Source organism: Chiloscyllium plagiosum, unplaced genomic scaffold (assembly GCF_037043375.1).
Source record: "Chiloscyllium plagiosum isolate Xiang-an unplaced genomic scaffold, Cpla_swu_hap1 HiC_scaffold_18, whole genome shotgun sequence".
Lineage (NCBI taxonomy): Eukaryota > Metazoa > Chordata > Chondrichthyes > Orectolobiformes > Hemiscylliidae > Chiloscyllium > Chiloscyllium plagiosum.
In genome coordinates this window covers 39,353,925-39,381,624 of record NW_028270156.1, presented here as the reverse complement: position 1 = coordinate 39,381,624, position 27,700 = coordinate 39,353,925, and the positions used below count along the sequence as shown (strand labels likewise).

The following is a 27,700-nucleotide window of genomic DNA, read 5'->3' as shown; positions in this document are numbered from 1 at the left end:
AGGTAGTGCTTAACTGTATTGAAGTTGTCAAGAATTGTAATCCCCTTTAATAATTATTCTTACCTCTTACATTCAGTTGATTTTTCTCTCTTGTTTCATATAGTTACATATTGCAATAGCTATTCAATGTTTGTTAGTGCTTAGGCAAAACATATGCTTAGTTTTATAGGCCATTTTATGGTTTCCTGATTTAGACTGGTTAAAACTGGTGCCAAGGTATAAAAAGCCTCAAAGCAAGAGATGTACAAAATGGAGAGTGATAAACAACATTAAATGAAGCTTAGTAAGATGCCTCTAAATGTGATTTGTAATGTTATTTCTTTGAATAGCTTCACCATTAGAACATAAATAGATTTTTGGGATGTTGATAGAGTAGGAATTGTCACACAGTCTATGCCAACTTGTTTCTCCCTGCACCATAATCTTATATTTTCTCCAATAAACTTTGATACCTTCTAGAAATCCAAATATAATCTGTCTACAGGTTCTCTTTATCTACTGCACACGTTATTCTTTGAAATAATCTTAATAGATGGGTTAAATATGATTTCCCTTTCACAAGTTGCTGACACTTTCTGATTATCTTGAATTTTGCTAAATGCCCAGCCATAACCTGTGATCATTTCTACCACCTTCGCAATGACAGACATCAAGCCAACTGGCCTATAGTTTTCTGTTTGCTGCTTCATTCCCTTCTTGAATAGAAGGTTATCTTTGTTTCATATCAATCTGATGGAATCTTCCCTCAATCTAGGGAATTTTGGAACATTAACACCAACACATTTATTATCTCATTAGCTACCTCTTTTAAGAGACCTGGAATCTTGTCAGCACATTGCTCTGTCGGCTTGCTTTAATACTATTTCTCCACTGATTGTACTTTCACTTGGTCTCTCTCTCATGCCCACCACCTTTTTGTATCCTCTACAGTGAAGAAAGAAGCAAAATATGTGTTCATTCATCTGCTTTTTTTGTATTATCTGCTATTAACTCCATTCTTACCCCAAGAGGACCAACACTAACTCCTGCTATCCACTTTTATCTTTCTCTCTGGCTTCCTCCCGTACTCTCATATTTTTCTTCCTGATTAGTGTTTTGGTCATTGTTTGCTGTTCTTTATATTCTGACCAATTGTCTGATCTGTCACTCATCCTTGTGCCGTTATATGCTTTTTCCTTAAGTTTGATGATTTCTCATGGAAGGTTAAAATCTTCCACATTTTTTTTCTAGCAATTTAGAAGGTCATCATTGTGGGGCTACACTGCAATTACAAAGAGAATGCCTACAAAGAGAAACATTACATCTGCATCGCCTATCAGAAAATCTTAGTCACGATAGTCTGTCTACATTGCAAACGAAAAACAGTGAGCTAAGGGTTAAATTTATTGTTTTATTGATTAGAGTCGGAAAATTGTTTATTTTGCCCCTACAGATATAGATAAGAATCCATTAAACATTTTTTGTGGATCAGATTACTCAGCTTGTCAAAAAAAGCTGATTCCCTTCTGTTAGTTCAAATGAAATGTGCTATTCAATGACAGCAAGTGAAGGGAAGGTGAAGTGTGACATGTAATGTTGCTGCCTTTTCAGATGCTCTCTGGAAATGGTTTTGGCTTTCATTTCCTACAGTGTTAACCGCTTGGATGTTTTAATCTATTAAAAGTAATTCCCTTTTGATAAATGCAGTTCTTTTTAACAGAATGTAAACTGTAGTATTTGGCTGAAATTATGTAGAAACTACTTGTTGATTTTATAATAAATCTACTCACAGAGAAATTGAGAACCAGTGCTTTAATTCAATATATATAGTTCTGAGGATTCTCATTTGTAACTATATTATATTTTCTTCTCTAGTTTACCAATGGCTTCAAGACTTTGTGACCGTTTTTGTACTGGAATTAATACATTTAGGAATTTTTTAAAAATCATTAAGTTATCTGGAATCTGCAACTGCTTATTAAAAAATGATTGAAAAGGATTTTAAGAGTTACCTTAATTGTAAAAGGAGGAATTGTAGTTTTCTTGAATCATAAGAAATGATATATATGCCTGGAGACCCTTGACCTGAATACAGAAGAGGAAGTTAAGAAAGAAGACATGGGGTCGGCATGGACGGGTTGGACGGATGGGTCTGATTCCATGCTGTACATCTCTATGACTCTTTGACATGGCTGGCAGCTACAGAGAGGAGCTATAAGCAGAAGAATAGAAGGATGAAAGCGGTCAACACACAAATGTAAAGAAAAAGAGAAAACAGATAGAAAAAGTAATGCAGAGAAGAAGAAGCAAATTGCTCTCAGTAAAAAAAAAGTCAGAATTTTTTGTTTGCCAGAAAAAGAGAGAGGCAAATTTGCTGGTACTGTGTTCACTAGTTAAAATGATTTAAAACCAGAATATGATATGCATATCAGCAACACAAAAGAAGCTAATGTTGGCCCAGAAGTAACCAAACTATGAAGCAGGTTGTTATTAGTTAGTTGGTTGAAAAACAACTCTAATAAGTTATGTTGTCAGAAAAGCTGTCATAACTCAATAGAGAGAATATTCATCGAATTGTCCCTTCCTCGTAATCTGTACCCATGAATCTTCAAGGTGAAAGCTATTGATGGAAATGACTCCTGATGTACCTTGTGTGAGAAAACAACAGTATAGTCTGGCTATGTAGTATTGTTAATAGTTGTCTAAGATGTTTGTGTTGTTGCACAGATGTCAGGCCAGAAAGGCAGTATGCCTTTAAGACAGGTACATGACATCATGACATACGACATTCTGTCTTCAGTCACTGCGTTAGTATATTGTCATACAGTTCAGTGTATCCAGTCAGTTACTTCTGTGCATATAATGTATAGTAATATCAGCAAGCTCAGAACCCCAGTTATGCATAAGTCTAAGATTATAACAAAGTAAATAGTTAACAAATGTGAAGACCTCTATCTAAACAAAAATCTTGATCTTAGTGGTACTTGTTACATGAGCTAACATATAGAGAAGCACTCAAGCCATATCACACTTGCGGTAGTGTTTAACCCAAAAAAACCACATCACTATTTATCTTTGTTTCAGTGACTGACTAAGGTGAAATTTACCTTTGTTTATTTGAGGTCACAGTTGCCTATTAATTCATTAAGTCAGTGGGCAAAAAATTGGCAGATGGAGTATGACGTGGCTAAGGTTAAAATTGTCCATTTCAGCTGGAAAATAGAAAAGCAGTGTACAATTTAAATAGAGAGATATTTCCACACTCAGTCATACAGAGGCATCTGGGTGTCATGGTTGTATACAGAAAGTCATTAGGAAGCAAATGGAATGTTGTCATTTTTTTTCCCCAAGGGAAATAAAATATAAAAGTAGGAAATCTTACTGAGAGAAAATATTCCAGAAGTTGTACTTCCAAATAAACCTGTTAGACTATAACCTGGTGCTGTGTAATTTTTAACTTTATCCACCCCAGTCCAAGATCGGCACCTCCACGTCATGAGCTGTACAGGGCACTGGTGAGATCATCACTGAAACTGTGTATGCTTTTTGTTTCCTTATTTGAAAGAAAAGTATTTGTTTTAAAATCTGTTCAGAGAAGGTTCATACAACTCATTCATGGGATGAAGGGCTTGTCTTATGAAGAAATGTCTGAACAGATTAGTTATCTACCCATTGCAGTTCAGAGGAATGAAAGAAGATCTTATTTGAAACATGAAATCTTAAGGGGGATTGGATAGGGTGGATATCCAGAGGATGTTTGTATTTGTGGAGGAGATTAAAATTGGGAGACGGAACTTAAGAATAAAACAGAGGAGAATTTTTTTCAGTCTCAAAGGGCTGATAAGAGTGTGGAATTTTCTTCCCCAAAAGGTATTGCAGGCTGGGTCATTGAATTTATTCAAGGCTGAGAGTGTTGGATTTTTAATCAGAAAGAAAGTCAAGGATTAAGGAGTACAAACAACAAAGTGAAGATATGGACATAAACAGATCAACCAAGATCATATTGAATGGTGGCATTGGCTTGAAGGGGCAAACTGTCTACTCCTGCTTCAACATTATTAGATTCCCTAAAGTGTGGAAACAGGTCCTTTGGCCCAACAAGTCCACACCGACCCTCCGAAGAGTAACCCACCCAGACCCATTTCCCTCTGACTAACACACCTAACTTATGGGCAATTTAGCATAGCCAATTCACCTGACCTGCACATCTTTGGACTGTGGGAGGAAACCCACGCAGACATGGGGAGAATGTGCAAAACTCCACACAGATAGCCGCCCAAGGCTGGAATAGAACCTGGGACCGCAGTGCTGTGAGGCAGCAGTGCTAGCCACCATGCTACCCCCTATGTGTTTATGTGTTTAAGCTGCACTGGTTGTGGTTTGTGTTAAAGCAAAAGCTTTAAAAAGACTAAAATCTTATTGGCAATTTGTTCATGTGGGAATCGTTCAGTAAATGTGTGATGTGCTGAGAATTATGTTTTACCCATTAACAATTTTTTTCCTCCTTATCTATAGGAAAAAATTTGCACAAAATATTAAACAAATGTTCTCACTATTTCTCTTACTTACCTGACATCTTGCCTTTTACAGATTTAATCTGCATGCTTTCAGGTTTTTGTTCTTTGTAATACATAATTGATACCTGAGCTGAGGCCAGAAGGTTTTAGTCAACTGACAGACCAAATTCAATAGATAAAGCCTTTTTGTTTCTGACATTTGAGTAATCAATTTATCAGGCATAATCCAAATATATCAATGTTTTAACTTCAGCGTGACAAGCACACGTTCTGCCGCTTTGATTTACAATCTTTTAGCAGCCAGTCAGAGTGCATTAATTCTTCATATAATGCAGCTAGGTTGTGGATAAAGGCAAATGTTTCATAGGATAATCAGATAGATGGTTCAGCACCACATCCAAGTTTTCATGAGATATTTTTAGTGTAATGTAATTTGTGAGCTGTATAATAAATAAACATACTCATTTGTCTTCCTGTAATATCTCATGGCACCTTATGGAGAGGTACATGTCAGCCTCACAAGTGAAAGCTGACAAACATCTTTCAAAGAGAAGCATTGACCATTTTGCTAATCATAATTGTGATATCACCATTAAATGTTAGGGCATGTCTGTGAAATTCCTTTGCTATCTATTCCTCCATGTTGATTCTCCATCCCAAGATCTTAGAAACTTCTTCAATCTCCCAACCTTTAGTGGTCTCTTCACTCTTATGCATTCGAGAGCTGACAAGGCATTTTTCAACAACTTTCTTGTAACCATATTGGCCCCAAACTGCATTGGCTGACTGTGTAGTGCTCGACTCCCACCTTCTTCTTTATTGCTGGTGAGATTCTAAAATTATTCTGATATGCATATTGGAATAAAGGACATTATAATTTTTAAATCATTTGGCAGGTTTGAATTGATAGAAAGAACTGAGATAGTATTGTGCAAGTTGAAGCAACATCATCTTTGTGGTAAGCCGATGACACTCTAGTTGACAGAATCATAGAATTGCTGCAGTGAGAATGAGTCCTTCTGACCCATCATGTCTGCACCACATCTCCTCACATGCTTTATGATTTAGTACGATTCTCCTGCCTTTTCCCTCTACTCTTATTTTTGATTAGATTAGATTACAGTGTGGAAACAAGCCCTTCGGCCCACCAAGTCCACACCGACCCGCCGAAGTGCACCCACCCAGACCCATTCCCCGACACCTAACACTACGGGCAATTTAGCTTGGCCAATTCACCTAACCTGTACACTTTTGGACTGTGGGAGGAAACTGGAGCACCCAGAGGAAACCCACGCAGGCGCGGGGAGAATGTGCAAACTCCACACAGTCAGTCGCCTGAGGCTGGAATTGAACCCAGGTCTCTGGCGCTGTGAGGCAGCAATGCTAACCACTGTGCCACTGTGCCACCCACAAAATCATTTGTTTCAAGTCAAGTAATATCGAAGGTACATTGGAATGGCCTGATTGAGCCTGCAGGGTAAAAACAATGACTGCAGATGCTGGAAACCAGATTCTGGATTAGTGGTGCTGAAAGAGCACAGCAGTTCAGGCAGCATCCAAGGAGCTTCGAAATCGACATTTTGGGCAAAAGCCCTTCATCATTGAGCCTGCACTCATTTCCAGGCCACGCATTCCAGATCCTAAATTACTTGCTGCATCAATTTTGTTTTCTCAGACCACATTTGTTTCTTTGTAGAATACTTTAAATGTGTGCTGTCTAGTTCCAGGTTCTTTTATAAGTGGGAACACATTCTCACCTTTTTCTCTGTCTCTCATAATTTTGAAAACTTCTACAAAATCTCCCTTTTAGCCTCTCCTCTCGAAAGGACCCAGTTCTAATGCTTCCCATCTTTCTTCATAATGGAGATTTCTGATCCATGGGAACCATTCTTGTAAACCTCTTCTCCAATGCATTCACATTCTCTTCGAAGTGCGTCACCCAGAACTACAATATTCTAGCTGAGGTCTAACTGTGACTTTTACATGCTCAGCATAACCTCCTCACACTTATACTCTATCCCCCTATGACTAAAGTTAAAGACAATGTATGCTTTATGAACAGCTTTGTCTACCTTTCCTGCCATCTTTTATTATTGTGTTTCCATGGTGTCTCTACCAAAATATCACCCCTCACTTATCCATATTGGATTTCATCAGCAACCCTACCAGCCTACTCTACCAACTTGTCACTTTCCATTTGAAGTTCTACATTGTTCTCCACACTGTTTATAATGCTTCCAAGTTTTGTATCAACCACAAACTTTGATTACCTCTTGTACACTCAGGTCCAGATGGTTAATGTACGACAGAACATGGTGGGAAAACACTTGATAGATGGAATGTAATGTGGGAAAATGTGAGTTTATGCACTTTGGCAGGAAGAATAAAAGAACTGAATATTATTTAAGTAGACAGATACTGGAAAGACGCAGCACTGCGGAATTTCAGAATCCTTGTGCATAAATCAAAAACTGCCAGCATCCATCTGAACCAGTGCTAGGGAACCAAAATAACCTGTTGGCCTTTATTTCAAAAGGATTGAAGCATAAAAATTGGAGACTTGTTAAAACTGTACAAGGTACTAATCAGACCTCACCTGGGATAGTGTGAACAGTTTTGTCCCTTTTATCAAAGAAAGAAAAGATGCACTGGCATTTGAGGTAGTGCAAAGAGGTGTGGAGGGATCTTCTTGTAAAAGGCTGAATAAATTGAGCTCATTGGGATTTTGAAGAATGAAGCAGACTTTATTGAAGCGCCTAAAATTGTTTGGGGTCTTGACAGGCTAAGAGAGATTATTTCCCTTTGTAGGAGAGTCTAGAACCAGAGAACTTAAGCTCAAAGTAAGGGGTTATCCATTTAAGACAGATGAAGTGGAATTTCTTCTTTCACAGGGTAGTGAATCTATAGAGTTCTTGACAGTCCTCCAATGTGAAGTCTGGTTGATTTAAGCATATTCATGGCCTAAGATTGACATGTTTAATCAGTAAGGGAATAAAGGGTTCTGGGGATAAGACAGGAAAGTGTAGAGCATTATCAGATCAGTCATGATCTCATTGAATGGCACAGCAGATTTGAGGGCTGAATGGTCTACATTTATTCCTACATGTTATGGTCTAAAAAGCAAGGGTTCCAACTCTGACTCTGAGATAACTTCACTACAAATCTCCCTCCAGCCCAAAAAAAAATCCACCAACAATTAAACTGTTTATTGTCAGTCAAACAATTTTGCATTCAAGATGCTGCTGTCCCTTTTGTTCAACTTATTTAACCTTGTTCACAAGTCTGTTGTGTGGTACCACATCAAACATCTGTTAGAAGTCCATGATACTACACCAACAGTATTAATGCTTGTCAACCATTTCATTGAACAAATCCATTCTGGTTCTCCTTAATTAGCATTTGTCCACGTTGACTATTCATTCTATCCAGAATTGTGGTAACTGAAAGTGTCCCCACCACAGAAGTTGAACTAACTGGTCTGCAAATGTTTACTTTTGCAACTTTTCTTCAAGAAGGCATAATATTTGCAATTCTTTGGTTCCCTAGCACTGCCTTGAAGCTAAAGAGGACTGAAAAATAATAGACAGCGCCTCCACAATTTCAATTCTACTCTTCCTTCAGTTTCCTTGGGTAAATCTTATCTGTTCCAGTGTTTGTCAACTTTATTACTGAACTGTCTTAGTATAGAAAGTCATTTGATACGACTTCCATGTCAATTTAGAACCCATCTCGTGACTAAATTTCCTTCTTTGTCACTATGTACAGCTGCTTCCTTTGTAAGGTCACATGCAAAGTATTCATTTAATGACTCACCCACAGCCCATTTGTTTCCATTTGTAAATCCCATTTTTGGTCCTTAATCAGAGCCTTCTCTTTTTACATCTTTTTACTATTTAAGTGCTGATAGAAGGCATAAAAGGGAATGTTATGTTAGCTGCCAGTTCCTTTCCATGATCACTCTTTCCCTTTATTTGCTTTTACACCTCGCTTCTGAACCTTCTTTATTCAGCCTAGTTCTGAATTTCTACCCAATCCTGTTATAATTACATTTGTTCTAAATTGTCTTATCTCTATCCATTTTTTCATGCAATTAGCTCTGTCATTTAATTGCCCTTCCTTTCCATTTTTATGGAATATAACTTGACTGATTTAGAATGTTTAATATTTTCTTAATTTGACTCCACCTATTAATTTGCTATTCTCTACTGTAATGCTAACTGTTTCTCTTGGTATTTTGTGCATTTTGAATTCTTCTTTGATATTTTCTTCTAGTTTTCACGCTCTGCAAATTTACTTTAAACCCTCCCCAATAACATTGGTAAAATGTAATGTATTGATTAACAAACTACATCATTATGTTTATTTCCCTATTGAAGTAAAGTGTCTTGCCATTCTTTTAAAGCAGTTCTCTTCTAATGATTATAATAGGAAATGATTTGAGTTCAATTCATTTCAGGTTCTTCTCATGGTGTCCTGATCATTATAAACACTATTGTTTCACACAGCATTGCCTTTTGTGAAGGGCACTGCTTGTCACTGGCCACTCGGGTGTTTTCCTATCTTCCTGGTGGTGGAAATTGAATAAAGATTCGCGCACCTTGTGTCTCTCACTGTGTCTCACACCTGCACACACACACCAAAAAACAAAAAAAAACACTGTTGTTACATACATGTAAATCTTTTTATCACAGATTTTAAGGTCAATTTACGGTATTTGGTTTTAGGAAAAGAAAATCTGACAGTGTTCTCTCTCATTCTCATTTATTCTCTCTTTACTGCTGTTAATGAGATTGATCCAGAATTTAATAAAGCACTTGCCTGTTTCTTTTAATGAATTTGAATTTTGATCTTGTTTATTATATTGTTGTGAAACAATATTGTGAAAATATGGTCATGAAAGCAGTCAACTTCTAAAGCATCAGTAATGTTACCAAGTATTTGTTTCCTTACGGGAAATAAACATCACTTTGCTTAATGTGGTCTTTTCTAGGTGTCAACACAGCAATTAAACAGAACAAATGTTGTCTTCTTTTGGAATTTATACACAGCTCAAAGTAGCATGTAGATATTACATCATTACTTAGACAAGTGATATTTATTCGCATATATCTCTTGTTTTACAGGATCTGGTGATGCAATTAGATTCAGCAACCAGCATATATAATATTGAGATAGCTGTCAGTAGCCTCATTAGCTTGACACAGGAAGGTGCTCACTTGTGTCACATCATTGCCAAGGTAAGGAAGGATCTTCTGCAATTGTTTTCATTGGACATGTGAAAAAACTATTTGCTGAATTTTTCCAGCTCTGTTAAGGTGACTTTGGAAGCCAGGAGAAAGTGTGGAAAATGACTAATGTTGGGTTGGCTCTATGATGTGGTTCTGCCTCCATGTGCCTTTCCTGGAGGCGGGCTTCCAATAGTTATGACTGCCTCCACAACAGTGGTGACTAGGGGAAAGTGAGGACTGCAGATACTGGAGATCAAAGTCGCAAAGTGTGGTGCTGGTCATTCTTGATGAAGGGCTTATGCCCAAAATGTTGACTGTCCTGCTCCTTGGATGCTGCCTGAAATGCTGTGCTTTTTCAGCGCCACACTTTTCGACAGTGGTGACTAGGCAATTAGGGCACCTAATGGAGAAATTAGCCTCCGCTATGGAATTATTTTCCAATTTTTTTGATGGTGCCTATGTTCCATAATGTGTCAAGTGCTGCTATATCTGAGTTTGGGTAAGGATGAGTGAAAGGAGTTATTGTTTACCATTGGGCAACCAACTCTTGTTAAATGCTCCCTGCCAAAAATGTCTCCTGTCAACCCATTAATGGGCCTAATTGGATATGCACCAAAGGCCTGGTAGGTAACCTGTATTGTATTGTCACCATCTCTCGCATAATAGGTCTGAGGCAGGACTGTTGAGTAGTTAGTTTGCACAATATTTTGAAGTTTTGCTCTGACCCTGCCCCTTACACTGTTTCCATGGTTTCAGAAGATTTCAGCCCATCATGTAGGTGCTTTTGCTAAGTAGCAAACTATTATAATAATTTCTCCTCAAGATGAGGGCAATTCATTGTAGCCACTTCAAGGACATGGACATTGCCACTGTTGTTGCTCTTGCTGTAATGGCATCTCCATTGATGCCACTTATATTCCTGCCATTGGTCTCTCAGCAGGACCCACACTGGAAGGGAGTCTGATTTATGCAATTAGATCAATTCGCTAGAAACTTTGGTGACCTCTGGGTGGGTTGGGTCCACATAAACACATGGAATTTTCAAATTTCCAAACAGAATTGAGGCTGATATTAAGATCATGACTCAACGAGTTGTGTAAAGGCAGCTGTGGGTAACATTGATTATAATATGAATTTTACATGCAGCTTGGAAGGAAAAACAATGGGTTTAAGCCTGATATTTTAAACTTAATAAATGGCATCTATATGAAAGCTGAGATAGCCAAAATGAATTGGACTAATATGCTGATAGATGGAATAGTAGAGAAGCAGTGTCAGAAATTTGAAGACATTTTTCAGATGCTCAGAATAAATACTTTTGTACTATAAAGAGAAATTCCAAGGGGAGGATTCACCATCTGTGGTTAACTAGAGAAGTTAAGGAAAGCATGAAATGCAAGGACAAACCAAAGCACTTAATTGTACCATGAAGAGTGGCAAGTCAGATGTCTGATCAGAATACAAACAACAGCTGAGAATGACTAAAAGGTTAGTGAGATCTAATTATTGAGAGCATGAGAATAAGTTAACTAAAAATGCACAAACAGATAGCAAGAGTAACTGTAGGTATTTCAATAGGAAAGAATTTGGTCCTGTAGAACATATTAATGGTGAATTAATAGTAGGTATGAAAGAATATTAAGTAAATAATTTGCTTCTGTCCACTCTATAGAAGATACAAAATATTCCAGTGATATCTATGTAACTAGAGGGTAAAAGAAGAGATAAACCTGTTGAAACTATAATAACAAGAGAAGCAGTACTGACCAAAGTTGTGGGTACATAAGTCTTCAGGTCCTGATGGGCTTCATCCTACAGTCTTAAAAGAGGTGACTAATGAAGTAGTAAATGCGTTGGTGCTAATTTTCCAAAATTCATTAGATTCTGGAAAGATTCCATTAGACTGGAAAAGAGCAAATATAATCACTCTAGCAAACAAGGGAGCAAGGTAGAAAAGAGGAAATTATTGGTGAGTCAGCTTGATGTCTATCATGGGAATCGATCATTGAGGACACTAGAACTGAACACTTGGCAAACCTCAATCTAATGAAGAAGAGTCAGAGACATTTATGAAAATAATAAATTAATTAGGATTCTTTGACGAAGCAGCATGTGGTCGAGATAAGAGGGAGCCTGTTAAAATAATGCACTTAGCACTTGAAAAGATTCCACAGAAATGGTCATTGTCAAAAACAGACACTACCAAAGGTAGAAGATTGGCTGGCTGGTGGAAAATGGAGTTGACTTAAATATGCCTGTTTCAGATAGGCAGGATGAGATGAGTGGCATCCTACAGGTGTCTCAGCAGGGCCTTTAATATATTACACTTCATATCAACTACTTAGATGAGGGGACACATTGGTAATGCGTGAAAATTGGCAGGAAAACATGCTGTGAAAATGACATAGCAATGATCATAAAATTTAGGATAATGATAAGAAAGGTTAATAGGCAATCCATGATAAGGATGATTAACTGGAGAAGGGCTGACTTTAACGGGTCACGAACCAAGCTGGACCAGATAGAATGGAACAAAAGATTGGTGGGGAAAAACTGTACTTGGACAAAGGGCTGCCTTCAAGGAGGAGATTATTTGGCTATATTTCCACAAGAGAATTCCTGGATGAAAACAGATATAGATGTTAATATAAAGAAGAAAAGGTGTGTCATAATAGATGTTAGGTAAAAAACACAACTGAGAATCAAGAGGAATACTGAGTTTCAGAGGGGAGGTGAAGAAAGTATAATAGAGAAGCAAAAACAGCTTCTGAGAAAACACGTGTGTCCAATGAAAAGAGAATCCCACAGTCTTCTATAAGCACATAAATGGCAAAAGGAAGTGGGGGGCCGAGTAGAGACCATAAAATTCAACTTACGCGTGGAAGCAAGAGACATTAAATGAATACTTTGCATCTGACTTTACCAAGGAGGTAGAAGCTACCCAGGCCATGGTGACAGAGGAGAAAGCCCTGTCACTAGAAGGATTTGACATTGATCAAGATGAAATGTTAGTTGGGCTATTGATACTTAAATTTTACAAGGCATTTGGACGAGGTGAGATGCAACCAAGAATATTGAAGGAAGTGCCAGTGGGAATTGTAGGGGTACAGGCCACATTCTTTCAGTCTTTCCTCGACATAGGAGATGCATATATTGTGTTCTTGTTTGCAAAAGGTTTTAAGGATAAGTCCAGCAATTAGTACTCAGTTTAACTTTGTTGGAAACGCATGTTAGAATTCTCCAAATAAATGTTCCAAATAGAATTAGTAGTCACACAAGAAAAGTAATGTTATTTAACAAGAACCAGCTTGGATTTCTAAAGAGGAAATCTTTTTGGATTAACTTGCTGGAATTGTTTGAAGAGATAACAAAAACGGTCGATTATGGTTGATGTGGTGGACATGGAGTTTCAAAAGGCACTTCAGTGCATTGCCACGCAACAAACATGTGAGGGAAGTGAGAACTCGTGGCTGTAGTAACATGGATACAAAGCTGGCTGAGTAACAGGACACAGAATAATGGTTAATGGATAGTTTTCAGGCTGAAGAAGGATTTGTAATAGGGTTACTCAGGATTTGTATTGGGACACTTGGTTTTCCTGAGGTATAGTAATGATTTGATCTTGGTGTGCAGGGAGCAATTTCAAAACTTGCAGATGAGATGGAACTTGGAAGCATTGCAAACTGAGTGTAGAACTCCTAAAGGACAGTGGACAGATGAAATTCAATTTAGAAGAATGTGGACAGACAACATAAAATAGAGAGCACACTACCTAAGGTGAGACGACAAGTGGAGAGATCAGTTAATAAAGTATGTAGTATCCTGGGCTTTATTAATAGGGGCATACAGTACATATGCCAGGAGGGTAGGCTGAACTTATACAAGACAACTGTTAGATCCAGCTGGAGTATTGTGTAAATGTCTGGTCCACCCATGAGATTAAGGATGTGAATACATTGGAGAGAAGCTATTTACCAAAATAATTGCAACTTGGGACTGTCCTCCATAAAGGGAAGAATGCTAAGCGGAGATCTGGGAAACTTCCAAAATCATGAGAGTTTATTTTTATTCTCTTGTGGGATGTGGGCATCACTGGCTGTCATCATTTATGGCCCGATCCTAGCCGCCCTTGAGAAGGTGGAGTTGCTGCCTTGAATCGTTGCAGTCCATGTGCTGTAGAAAGACTTACCGTGCTATTAGGGAAGGAGTCTCAGGATTATGACCCAGTGGCACTGAAGGAATAGTGATATATTTCCAAATCAAGATGTTGTGTGGCTTAGAGGGAAACTTGTAGATGTGGTGGTGTACCCATATGTCTGTTTCCCTTGTCCTTCTAGATGGCAATGGTCGTGGATTTAGAAGGTGCTTTCTGAGGATCTTTGGCTATTTTTTGCAGTGCAGCTTGTAGATAGTATACTTTTCTGCTGTTGACCGCCAATGGTGGTGGGAGTGGATGCTTGTGGATATATGGTGCCAATAAAGTGGGCTGCTTTTTCCGATGGTGTCAAGCTTCTTGAGCATTGTTGGTGATGCATGCATCCAGATATCTGGGGAGTATTCTATCACACTCCTGACTTCTGCCTTGTAGATGGTGGACAGGCTTTGGGGAGTCAGGATTATTCCACACCTCTGGTCTGCTCTTGTAGCCATTGTATTTATATGGTGAGTCCAGTTGAGTTTCTGGTCAATGGTAATCCCTGGGATGTTGATAGTGGAGGATTCAGTAATAGCCATTGAATATTGAGGGAACGTGGTTAGATTTATCTCTTATAGGATATTGTTATTGCCTGATGTTTGTGTGGCATTGATGTTATTTGCCACTTTTTGGGTAAAGCCTGTGTATTGTCCAGGTCTTGTTGCATTTGAATATGAACTGCTTCAGTATCTGACAAGTCATGAATGGTGCTGAACATTGTAATCATTGGCAAACTTCCCCACTTCTGACCTTATGATGGAGAAAAGGTCATTGAAGCAGTTGTAGATGGTTGGGCCTTGGACACTAACCTGAGGAACTCCTGCTGAGATGTCCTGGACCTGAGATGACTCATGTTCGACAACCACTACCAACTTCCTATGTATCAGGTTTGACTCCAATCATTGGAGAGTTTGCTCCCTGATTCCCATTGACTTCAGTTTTGCTAGGGCTTAGCCAGTTGAATGTCCCATTTATGGCAAGGGCTGTTTTTCACATCTCCTTTGTAATTCAGCTCTTGTGTCTATGTTTGGACTAAAGCTGGAATGAGATCAGGAATTGAGCGATCCTGGCAGAACCCAAATTGGTTGTCACTGAGCAGGTTATTGCTGAGCAGGCGCTGCTTGATAATACTGTAGATGACACTCCACCATTTTACTGATGATTGAGAACAGGCTATTGGGCAGTAAGTGGTTGGGTTGGATTTGTCCTGCTTCTGTGTACATGACATGCCTGGGCAATTTTCGACATTAGTGGGTAGTTACTGATGTTGTAACTATATACTGGAACAGCTTGACCAGGGGTGTGGCAAGTTCTGGAACACAAGTCTTCAGTACTATTGCCAGAATGTTGTCGGGATCATAGCCTTTGCAGTATCCAGTGCCTCCAACTGTTTCTTGATATCGCGTACAGTAAAGCAAATTGGCTGAAGATTGGTGATGCTGGAGACCACTAGGAGAAACAAAATAGATTATCCGCTTGGCACTGCTGGCTGAAGATTGTTGCCAATTCTTCAACCTTACTTTTGTACTGATATGTGGGTTTCTTCCACCACTGAAGCTGGGGACATTTATAGGGCACCCTCCTCCAGTGAGTTTTATAATTGTCCACCACCATTTATGATTGGATGTGGCAGGAGTGGACTTGACAAAGTGGCTACGTGAAAGGATGTTTCACCTTGTCGGAGAAACTAGGACACAATTTAAAATAAGACGGTGATGAGGAGGAATTGTTTCTAGCTCTCTTCCCCAGGTGCAAGTAAGATCATTGAATGCTTTTCAGGTAGAATTAGAGACAGGCAAATATTACCACAAACAGATAAACCATCATTTTATTTAACAGTGGAGCAAGTTAAAGAGGTCAAAAGGCTTCATCCTGCTCCTAATTAATAGGTTCATTTATTCATATGTTCATATGTTTCCTTTAATAAGGAGAGGTACTGCATGCAAGAAGGTGGTGGTCACATTTAGATCGCCTGTAACTCTTTAAGATTCTATTGAACCTGTGACAGAATCCAGTTATGGCTCTTATTAAATATAAAAGATAGAGCTATCACCAGACAATATAGAGCCCACAGGTTCAGTTGTACATGTTTCCTGAACCCTACAACTAAAATGGTTCTCTTATAAATCATATAAATCATAGCTCATTTATTGATATTGTAGGGAGGAGTTAATTTGACTTTTATTTTCAGAAATGGAACAAAAAAATTTAAGGAACTGTTTCTTATGACAGATCTACATAGATATCTGGCCTCCCAGATATCATATCAGTTGCAGTCTGCAATTGCTTTCAAAAAGTATAGCTAAGTGCAGTCTTGCTTTCTGATAGCTGTTAGAAATGTTCAGTATTGATTGCAGCAACCTCATTTTCAACTAGTCTTGACCTCACACTGAGATGTTCATGATGCTGGAATGTAGACATGAGATTGAAGGAAATTCTATCAATGTACCTTGACACTTACAATGGCACACAATAAAATAAGACATCTGGACTGTTTGGAATGTCTTCATTTGTTGTGCTCTGAGAATGCTCCTACATCTAATGTCATATTTTTGAGCTATGATTCATCATTTTTAAGGAAGAAATTTTAGTTTTTCGTGTGCATTTTTTTTGCATTGATTTTGAACCAGGTATCTCACTACAGAACATATATACAGCCTGTAAAATTGAATGAAATGTGCTTTAATTTTTTTTTGTGGGACATAAGTTTCACTGTCAAGGCCAGTGCTTGTTACCTACCCTAAATTATTCTTGAACTGAGTAACATGCCAGGCCGTTTCTGAAGGCAGCTAAAAATCAACCACATTGATGTGGGTCTGAAGTCACATGGAGGCCAGACAATAGACAATAGGTGCAGGAGTAGGCCATTCAGCCCTTCGAGCCTGCACCGCCATTCAATATGATCATGGCTGATCATTCCTAATCAGTATCCTCTTCCTGCCTTATCTCCATAACCCTTGATTCCACTATCTTTGAGAGCTCTATCCAACTCTCGAGGCAAGGATAGCAGATTTTCATCTGAAAGGACATGAGTGGATGAAATGGGTTTTTATGATAAAAGATGGTGGTTCATGTCACCATTACTGAAACTAACTTTATGTTCTAGATTTATTTGTTTAAATTTAAATTGCACTAGCTACCCTGCTAAGATTGATCCTTTGACTACAGAGAATTAGTCTGCGCTTCTGGATTATTAGTCTAGTAATAGTTATCGCTACACTATTTTTTTACCACTGCCTATTTGCAGTTACCTCTTATTGTAAGGGGTTCTTTCTTCTGCTGAGCTGAAGTAGTCATTCTAATTAGTCAAACTACCAAGATGACCTCTCCCCTGTTCAAATAGGTACTAAAGTGAGGCACTTACTCTTATGTTCTATAGCAAGTCAGCAGATTAGCAATGACTAAGAAACTGAAGTACAGAAAACAATCAAAAAGTACATATATACTCTACTTTCTATCTTGTTAGGTTACAAATAAATGCAAAATGATAGAAAAGTATACATGCATGTACTATGTGGAGAGGAGATTGAGGTCAAATAGTGAATGACAATATCTATTACATGTTTGTATTTAATAATACAAACGTGATTAGCTAAATTTGGTTTAACAGTTTGCCCTATGTGGCTAGGAGCTAATGGATCCAGAATGAATTTGTTTAAGCCAAGCCTAATAATTCATTCTAAAGCTGATAAGTCACTTGCTTGAGAATATATGTTGTGACCATTGTATTCTTACATCTCTTTAAGAGACGGAAAGATAGTGCAGCTAAGTGACTAATTTGTACACAAACAAAATAATATGCAGAAACAGAAAGATCATCAATTCTATCAATATTGCAAAAATTACATTTACATCATGCACAAATTGAGCAAGATGCTTAAATACAAAAAAATGGCCCTAAAATCTATGGAAAGCAATCCTTATGCTCACAATAATACTGGTTTGGCTAATACACCTACACTTCCAGAGTGTAAATACCACATTTGTATCTGACTGAGAAGTGCTATTGAAGACATAAAAATTGGATTAGAGGCTTTCAAATAGGCATTGCAAAAACAATGGGCACGGCTTTCAGAAATAACTGCATTTTTTTTGTGGAGAGGGAATGGACCAGGAATTTGTAAGGTTAGAGAGGTTAGAGGTAGGTTCAAAGGAGCAAGTTACTGTTGGTTTTGAAAGCAGAGGACAATCTCCAGCATTAGTTCATATCTAGTTGTAGCTATTATTTTAAAATAACACAGATATCATTGAGTTGAATTCTTTAACTGGAGCACATTGCTAATTAGGCGAAAATGAGGATAGCAGATGCTGGAGATGAGAGTCGAGAGTGATTAGAGCCCTTCATTCCTCATGAAGGACTTTTGCCAGAAACATCGATTCTCCTGCTCCTCAGAAGCTGCCTGACCTGCTGTGCTTTTGCAGCACCACACCCACAATAGTAGTTACCGGATCAAAAATAATTAATAAATTTGTCAAATGTGATTTCACCTTTCCTAAAACTATATTGATTCCTTTTGATCATATTATGATTTTCTAAGCGAGTTGTTAAGATTTCCTTAAAAATGAATTCCAGTATTTACCTGATGACTGACATCAGGCTCAGTGGCTTGTGGATTTCTGTTTTCTCTCATCCTCCTTCATTGAGTAGCAATGTTACATTTCTTCATTTTCAAAAGCCTAAGGAATTTTGGAAAAACTGGCAGTGCCTAGTTATGTTCTGTAATTTACATGTTTTCAACTTATTTCAGTGTAGTTAAAGATCCTTTGGGGAAATAATGCAATTGGAGGGCATTCATGTCACATGTATTAGACTACCTAATGACCTAGCAAAATAAAGGGTCTTCCCTATTAATCAGTTTTAATCAATAAGACATAATGGATTGTAAACACCAGACTGGAGGCAATTTGTCTGGTGCAATGGACAGCACGAATCAGCTCTGTGCTTGTTCTTGGAAATCACATTTGTGAGCACTTCTTGATTATCAATGATTACTTTGTAATGTGCATTATTTCCAGTAAAAGGAACTACTCTTGCCAGTAGTCACAAATGATTATCCTTCCAGAGTTGTGTTCCTAAGAGAATTTAATTGAGAATTTGTTGGAAAGGATAGAGCCAATCGTAGTTTAGATGTTCTCTCTGGCCTCATCAGTATTATTGCAAGTCCTTCATACTTGAGTCCTGAATCACAGAATATGTCATTGACAAATTAATTAAAAATGTAGTAAATTGTGGAGTGGCCCATTTCGGTAAGAAATATAGAGAGGTCATGTATCTCTTGAATAATAGTCTACAAAGGTTTGAGGAGCAAAAGATCTAGAGGTAGACACTTTCAAACTGCTCACAGTAGCAAGAAACATTAATTAGACCGTAAATCAAGCATTAAAGTTAATTTCTAAGACTATAGTTAGAGAAGACCAGTTAAACTGATATCAAACTTCGGTTATGCTGTAAAATGAAACAATGCCCACCACTGAAATCATTTTGTATGAACTTGGCAGACTGATTAGATTATATTAGATTACTTACAGTGTGGAAACAGGCTCTTCGGCCCAACATGTCCACACCGTCCCGCCGAAGCGCAACTCACCCATACCCCTAACCTAACACGACGGGCAATTTAGCATGGCCAATTCACCTGACCTGCACATCTTTGGACTGTGGGAGGAAACCGGAGCACCCGGAGGAAACCCACGCAGACACGGGGAGAATGTGCAAACTCCACACAGTCGCCTGAGGCGGGAATTGAACCCGGGTCTCTGGCGCTGTGAGGCAGCAGTGCTAACCACTGTGCCACCATGCCGCCCACTGTTAGTTATCATTTACCAGTGTCACTGCCACTATCTCTTTCTTAGGTTAGAATCTGTAGAGTTTGTTTTGTGCTCTGTGATGGAGGATAAAACATATAGTAATCTAAAGAAAAGAGACTATTGTCTGACACATAGTGCACTTTATTGCTATCATGCAATAAAGTGCACTAAGTACAAGTACTTTGGTTTGATAAATATTGCTATATTAAGATTATGGATTGATCTAGATGTTTCCTTTAAGAACCAGAGCTTTTCTCACCTTCCAAGTCGTTGTGACATCATATAGAATGAAGCTTAATGCACTCTTCGGTGTTAATCCTTTCTGAATCAAATCTGTTGTACTCCAGGTTAGAGAACACTTTGTGAACTATGCAAAGTTCTAATTGTTACATGGTTAAAAAAATGATAAAGAAGTGCTTAGCAAGCATAAAAATATTCAGGAGGATAGTACCAGAGTGAGTGAATATTTTTATTTAGCATGGCTACCTTACTAGACCTGGTATTGGGGAATGAGACCAGTCAGGTATTTAATGTTTCAATGGAGGAGCATTTTGGGAACAGTGACCATAATTCTGTAAAATTTAAGTTACTTATGGATAAGGATATGAGTTATCCTTGGGTGGAAGTACTGAACTGAGGTAAGGCTAACTCCAACAATATTAGGCAGAAACAGAGGAATGTAGTTTGGGGGGGGGGAGGGGGGGGGGGGGGTGACTGTTCAAAAACAAATCCATATCTGGCTTTTGGGAATCATTTATAGATCAGTCGATTAGAGTTCAGGACCAGCACACTCCTGTGCAAATGAAAGATAAGAAAGGCAAGATTTGGGGACCTTAGATCACAAGAGAAATTGAGAGCTCAGTCAAAAATAAAAAGGTGGCATGTGTAAGGTTTAGGAAACCGAGCCCTTGAAGAAAACAAAGACAGCAGGAAAGAACTCAACAAGGAATTAGAAGGGCTGAAAGGGGCCATGAAATGTCTTTCAAAAACAAGATTAAGAAACATTTCTACACATGAGGGTAGCTAGGGAAAGGCCAGGTCCATTTAAGGATAAAGGAGGGAATTTATGTATGCAACCAGAATAAATGGGTGAGATCCTTAATGAATACTTTACATTGGTATTCAAGAAGGAGAGGGACATTGTGGGTGATGAACATGCCATGTTGCAGCTGTACAAAACTTTAGTAAGGCAACATTTGGAATATTGCCAAAAGGATGTGGAGGCTTTGGGGAGAGTACAAAAATGGCTGGCCAGGATGTTGCCTGATTTGGAGGGCATCAGCCATGAGGAGAGATTGGACAAGCTTGGTTTGTTTTCATCTGAATATTGAAGGATGAGGTGTGACCTGAAAGAAGTTTACAAAATTATAAGAGGAATGGATAATTGAAATATTTTTCCAAGGGTAGAATTATCAATAACTAGGGGACATGGGTTTAAGGTGAAAGGGGTAAGTTTAAAGGAGATGTGAGAGGCAAGTGTTTTTACACAGATGGTGGCAAGAGCCTGAAATGCGCTGCCAGAGGAGCTGGTGGAGATAATGGAGGTAGATACAATAGCAACAATTAAGAGGCATCTTGACAGACTCATGAATAGGCAGGGATTAGAGGTGTATGGGCCATGAAGAGGCAAAAGGCTTTTAGTTTAGAAAGGCATCATGTGTCAGTGCAGTTTTGGTTGTGGTGCATCATAGGGAATGTTCTGTGCTCCTGCTTCCTCCCACAGTGCAAATGTGTGTAGATTAAGTAGATTGGCCATGCTAAATTGTTTGTAGTGTCCAGGGATGTGCAGGCTAGGTGGATTAACCATGGGAAATACAAGGTTACAGGGATACGGTAAGGTGCGCAATTGCAAACAAATTGAGGATGAGAGTCAATCAAAGAGAAGGCAAATGCAATAGCTGACAAAGCTTGCCACATTGATCAGAAATGTTAACGGTGATACAGTATTGCATCTTAAGAATAATACAAGCCCATTTATTTGATCCTCCAAGGAAATGCACTGTACACAGCCAGGAAAAGCCTAAAATAGAGCTGAACGAGATAAAACAAAATAGTACAGTTTGGAAGGTCAACTGCCATACAGAAAGAGCAACACCCATCACATTTGTCTTAATGAAGGATGCCACTGTAAGAGTATATCTAGATCCAAGGCACCTTAATCTTTGACTTAAAAGGGGTCCATACACCATACCAATGCTAGAAGAATTAAATGTTAAATTTTCAAGAGCAAGATTCTTTTCAAAGTTAAGTGTGAAGCATGGATACTGGTCTGTCTCATTCCCAGCAGCCTGCAACATTTGGGATGCCATTTGGATTTAGTGTTTTCAGTAATTACCATTTTTTACAGTTACCATTTGTGCTTTCAGTTATCCAAAGTTTATTTCAACAGCAAATAGATAGGATCACTCAGAACGGCCCTTGCTGTGTTTGTAAAGCTGATGATATTACAATCACGAGCACAGCCACGAGCACAAGATAGGGTATGACCACAACCTTCACTTACTGATGGCAGCAACTTGATGACAAGAATCAACAGTTAACAGCACAAAGTAACAGGCCCACAACAACTAGATTTCCTTTCTTTACTCCAAGCATGGAGTTTGTTCTGATCCATGTATGATCAAGGAGTTAAAGAAATACTGATCCTACAGAATAAAGGGTATCTGCGCTGTTACATTGGATTTTTGTAACTTCCTCTCGCCATGTATTCTCAACTAAGATATTTATTCAAAAAGGAATTTGCCGATGTGAAGCATGACAACCAGGAATGTATTGTTAATTTTCTCAAGGAGCTTCTGACAGCAAAATCTTGCTTACTGCAATGCACTGATCCAGGAAAATATGATTCTGGAAGTGGATGCATTGCAAGAAGGCCTGTGTGCATGTTTTTGCAAGGCAAAAGTTCTATTCTAGATGGGTATATGAATAGGAAGAGTTTAGAGGGATATGGGCCAAGTGCAAATGGGAATAGATTAGATTAGAATATCTGGTTGGCATGGACAAGTTGGACCAAAGAGTCTGATCCATGCCATACATCTCTGAGACACTATTGCTTTTGAATGGAAAACCCTATTGTCTGCGCAACTCATCTTTTCTAATGTACAGCACGAGTAATTAACTGATATTTCACATTATGTGATTTCATACATACTTATCTGGCAAAAAAAAATCACCTTCAGAACAGATCATAATAGAAATGATCTGCAGCAAACCACAAATGGTGCACTGCTACTTCTGCAGCATTTGCTTGTCAATGTGTAAGGATATGATTTTTGAAGTGAAATATAAGCCAGTTACGAGGATGATTAAGTCTGTCATATTGAGCAGCTTATGCAAATCACACAAAGACTGAGATATTCTGCTTGACTTGGATGCTGTCAATGACAAATTTGAAAATAAAGCCAAAGTTGCAATTGGCACATGGCAAAATGAGCAATTACAATAATGGAAAACAAATCATAACCCAGGGATGGCCTATCAAAGAAATAGAGTCATAGAGATATACAGCACAAATAATGACCTTTTAATCCAACTTGTCCATGCCGACCAGATATCCTAAACTAATGTAGTCCCTCTAAATCCTTTCTATTCATATACCTATTCAGATGCCCTTTAAATATTGTAATTATACCAGCTTCCACTACTTCCTCTGGTAGCTCATTCTATACTCACACAACCTTGTGCATGAAAAAGCTGCCCCTTAAGTCCCTTTAAACGTTTTCCCATCTCACCCTAAACCCATGCCGTCTAGTTCTGGACTCCCCCACCCCAGGGAAAGAAACCTTGTCTATTTACTCTATCCATGCCCCTCATGATTTTATAAACTTCTAAAAGGTCACCCCATGGCCTTTGTCACTCCAGGGAAAACAGCCCCAGTCTATTCAGTCTCTCCCAATAGTTCAAACCCTCAACCCTGGCAACACCCTTGTAAAGCTTCGCTGAACCCTTTCAAGTTTCACAACAACCTTCCGATTAGAGGGACACCAGAATTACACACAATATTCCAAAAGTGTACCTGAGAAGCTGTATTCAGTTTTGTCATACAGAGCATAGACGATCATGACCAGTCATTTTCAAGGCCAACAAGTCAATGTACAGCAATATCAAAAACATCTTGTTAAGGTATCATATTTGTGTAACACCATGGACACATGACTGTCAAATGCCTGAGAGAGCAAGCACATGAGTCACTGTTTTGGCCAGGATGTTCAATGACTGGTAAATACTGAAGCATGTGAAACATATCACCACCAGCAATGAAGGAAGCCTCTATCTTCACACAATATTACATTCTTCATAGATAAGAATCCCTAGAGTATGGATACAGGCCATTTGCCCTGTCAAGTCCACTTCCACCCTCCAAACAGCATCCCAACCCCCACCCTATCCCTATATTTCGAGCAATATCAAAATGAGAGAAAAACAAAAATTAACTGTCTCAACCGTGCTGTATTTGAAATTCTGCTGAACAAGAATCTCTACAGTGTAGAAGTAGGCCATTCAGCCCATTGAGTTAACACCAACCCTCCGATGTGTACCCCAAACCAAACCCACCCCTATAACCCTACATTTCTCATGTCTAATCCACCCATCCTGCACACAATGAGCAATTTAGCATGGCCAATCCACATAACTTGCACATGTTTGGGCTGTGGGAGGAAACTGGAGCACCTGGAGGGAACCCATGCAGACACAGTGAGAATGTGCAACCTTCACACAGATAGTTGCCCGAGGGTGGAATTGAACTCAAGTCCCTAGTGCTGTGAGGCAGCAGTGCTAACCACTGAGCCACCATGCTGCCACCCACTCCTTGGACAAAAAAGTAGCAACTGATCTTTTTACAGTGTCAGGGAAGATTACATCCATGTAATAGATTACTTTACTAAATTTCCTATTTCCTATGACACAACGAATGTAATCAGTGCTAACACGATGGATGCTCATTTCTGTTCATTCAATATCTTGGAATTGATAATGTCTGATAACTGGCAAACTACTTCAGCATATGTACTAAAGAGGGGAGCACCAATCACATTGTCATACCTCTATTCATGCTCAAAGGGTCTCGCAGAATAAATGGCGTGTACTATCAAATCAATGATTATTGCCTTGAACAAAAAAGCAAAATTTTCACATTAGGATTGATGCATTTTCTTGCAATGTATATGGAGAAGGAATTACTATCCACAGTGCAACCTGTATTTGAAAGGCAATTGTGAACAATCTTGCCCAGCTACCAGCTGTCATCCTGGGGGATAGGACATTCATCTTCAATGACAGAGGAGAATGATGGTGAAACACAATAAGTGAGAAGGTTGATAACCACCAAGCACTAAGCAATGGCAGAGATTATTAGTTAGAAACTCAAATACTTGGAAAGCAAAGTCACTTTAAATATGCCACCAGCCCAGATCATACACAGTTGTTATTGATCAAGTGCAATGGTGTAAAGGACCAGAAGCTGAATCCAACCAATGTACCACACATCAATCATCTTGAAAAGAGTGAGAAAGAACATTCTGATCTTGATGAGTGTGCAGTGATGTTGAATGGCAGCAACTGGCAGCAAGACAATCAAGTTGTCAACCAAGAGCACCATAGATTAATGTACCATTCCAGATGAGTATACGATGAGTTATCAAACTTCCAAAGTGTATAATGAACTTTGAAATGTTAATCCTGCAAACTTTATTTTGCTTGTTTGTATAGTTATCTACATGCACCAATGTATATCTGTTTTGGATAAGTTATTATCTTTGGAGAATGAGTTGTATTATGTCTCAGGTTAGTATGCCAGTCTATCTTTCAGAGACATACTCAAGATACTATCACATGACCTGACAATATAAATATCTCAGATTTCATCTTAATGAGGGATCCTGTTGAGCATATTGCCTTGTATAACATAATAGCTTAATATAAGTGCTGCAATTAATGTGCCTGGGATTGGAAAATGTGCATATAACAGCAAGCTGTAATAAACATGTACATTCTTCAGTAACATGTTATCTACATCCTAGTTGCTTATGTTACGAGTGGTAACATAAGCATTGCCATACCAGGTAAAATACCCTGTTGTCAGTCACCATGTAAAAAAATAAATTTCCAAAGTAATTTAGTTCAAAATCATTATGATTTTTACATGTTCTCAAGAAGAGAGGCAGAATGTCCAATATGCTATGAGATAAGGAACAAATGTTGTCACTTAATTTAACAATTGTCTCTCACAGTACTGCTGTAGTTTGGCCAGGCACAGTTACACATCCCATTAGCCTGTACTCAGATTTATTTTTCCCTCCAAAGAATTCAAAAGTAGCACATTATGAAATAGAAAATACTATCTAAATTCTGATTGAAATCAATGTATTTCAAGAGAATGCTTACCAGGACTGACATGAGATTTCTTCTGTGCACTATATGCCATGAAATCATAAGTTTGTTTTTATTAGCAGAATTATGATTTAGTAAAAGGTATTATGCAGAAGAAATCTCCCATAAAAAAGAATTGAATCTCAGTTTCTAAAGAGACAGATGAATTAAGATTTCTACCCTATCATCAAAAGCTTTCCTGATTAACTTAGGTGATATATTGTACAAGCGAATATATCACCTGCATCTACCTATTGCATTCTCAGCTACATTCCTCCCAGTCCCACCTCCACCTCCCCACCCCACGCGTTTATCTCTCAGCCCTCTTCCCTCCTCCCCCAACACTCCTGATGAAGGGCTTATGCCCGAAACGTCAATTCCCCTGCTCCTCGGATGCTGCCTGACTTGCTGTGCTTCTTCAGCACCACACTTTAAACACTAAAAACAGTCAATTTCTCTCCACATTGTACACCAGTCTCCTGACTCGTTATTTTAATAATGTAGCACAGGATTCTCCTGTTAATAGGCTCAGTTTTAATAAAGACATTACACTTGACTGTATAAGTGTCTGTTATTAAGGACAACTAATTAAAAGCTTCCAAGCTATTTATCAAGTTCAACATTATTTATGTCACTGTAGTTTTGCTTTGAATTGAAGCCTTTTGCTAGTTTAATAAATAGAACATATTCCTATTTAAAAGGCATACTCATTTGCTTTGTTGATGAGGCAGTCAACTTCAGACACAGTCATAGTTCAATCTTTCATTTGTAATTTAATTCTGAGAAACTATTGCCTGCTGTGAGATTAAATTTCTCATTTTGGAAAGCTATCATGTGAATTCCTATCCGCAGTCCCATTCGAGTTTTGGGAAGATTTAACAGGCCAGAGTTGAGAGCTGTCTTAATACGGGCAAGTAGGGACTGACCACAAAACATTTACATATCTGTGTCAGTCACAGTTGGTTGTCTATGGGACTAGCATGCAGTATTTCACACTTAGTAACAACAGATAAAGTACACCCTGATGGTGTACAATGTGGAGAGAAATTGACTGTTTTTAGTGTTTAAAGTGTGGTGCTGAAGAAGCACAGCAAGTCAGGCAGCATCCGAGAAGCAGGGGAATTGACGTTTCGGGCATAAGCCCTTCATCAGGAGTGTTGGGGGAGGAGGGAAGAGAGCTGAGAGATAAACGCGTGGGGTGGGGAGGTGGAGGTGGGACTGGGAGGAATGTAGCTGAGAATGCAATAGGTAGATGCAGGTGAAGGGTGATGGTGATAGGTCAGAGCGGAAGGTGGAGTGGATAGGTGTGAAGGAAAATGGACAAGTAGGACAGTTCAAGAGGGTGGTGCCGAGTTGGAGGGTTGGATCTGGGATGAGGTGGGGGGGGAGACAAGAAAACTGGTGAAATCAACATTAAATCTGAGTGGTTGGAGGGTCCCAAGGCGGAAAATGAGATGTTCTTCCTCCAGGCATCGAGTGGCTAGGATTTGGCAGTGGAGGAGGTCCAGGATTTGCATATCATTGGCGGAGTGGGAGGGGGAGTTGAAGTGGTCAGCCAAATGGGCTGTGAGGTTGTTTGGTGTGTGTGTCCCAGAGATGTTCCC

General features: G+C 38.8%; 1 protein-coding gene across 2 annotated transcripts in view; it reads left to right on the top strand.

The window, feature by feature from the left end:
- Positions 1 to 27,700, top strand: part of insc (INSC spindle orientation adaptor protein) — a 287,717-nt gene that overhangs the window by 108,606 nt on the left and 151,411 nt on the right. Inside the window, exon 5 of one of the 2 annotated variants that reach the window (XM_087996159.1) lies at positions 9,620 to 9,733. The exons of the other annotated variant lie outside the window; for it this stretch is intronic. Within the exon in view, the coding sequence (XP_087852285.1) occupies positions 9,620 to 9,733 (114 nt within the window). The remainder of the gene's footprint in view (positions 1 to 9,619; positions 9,734 to 27,700) is intronic. 2 annotated transcript variants of the gene reach the window in all.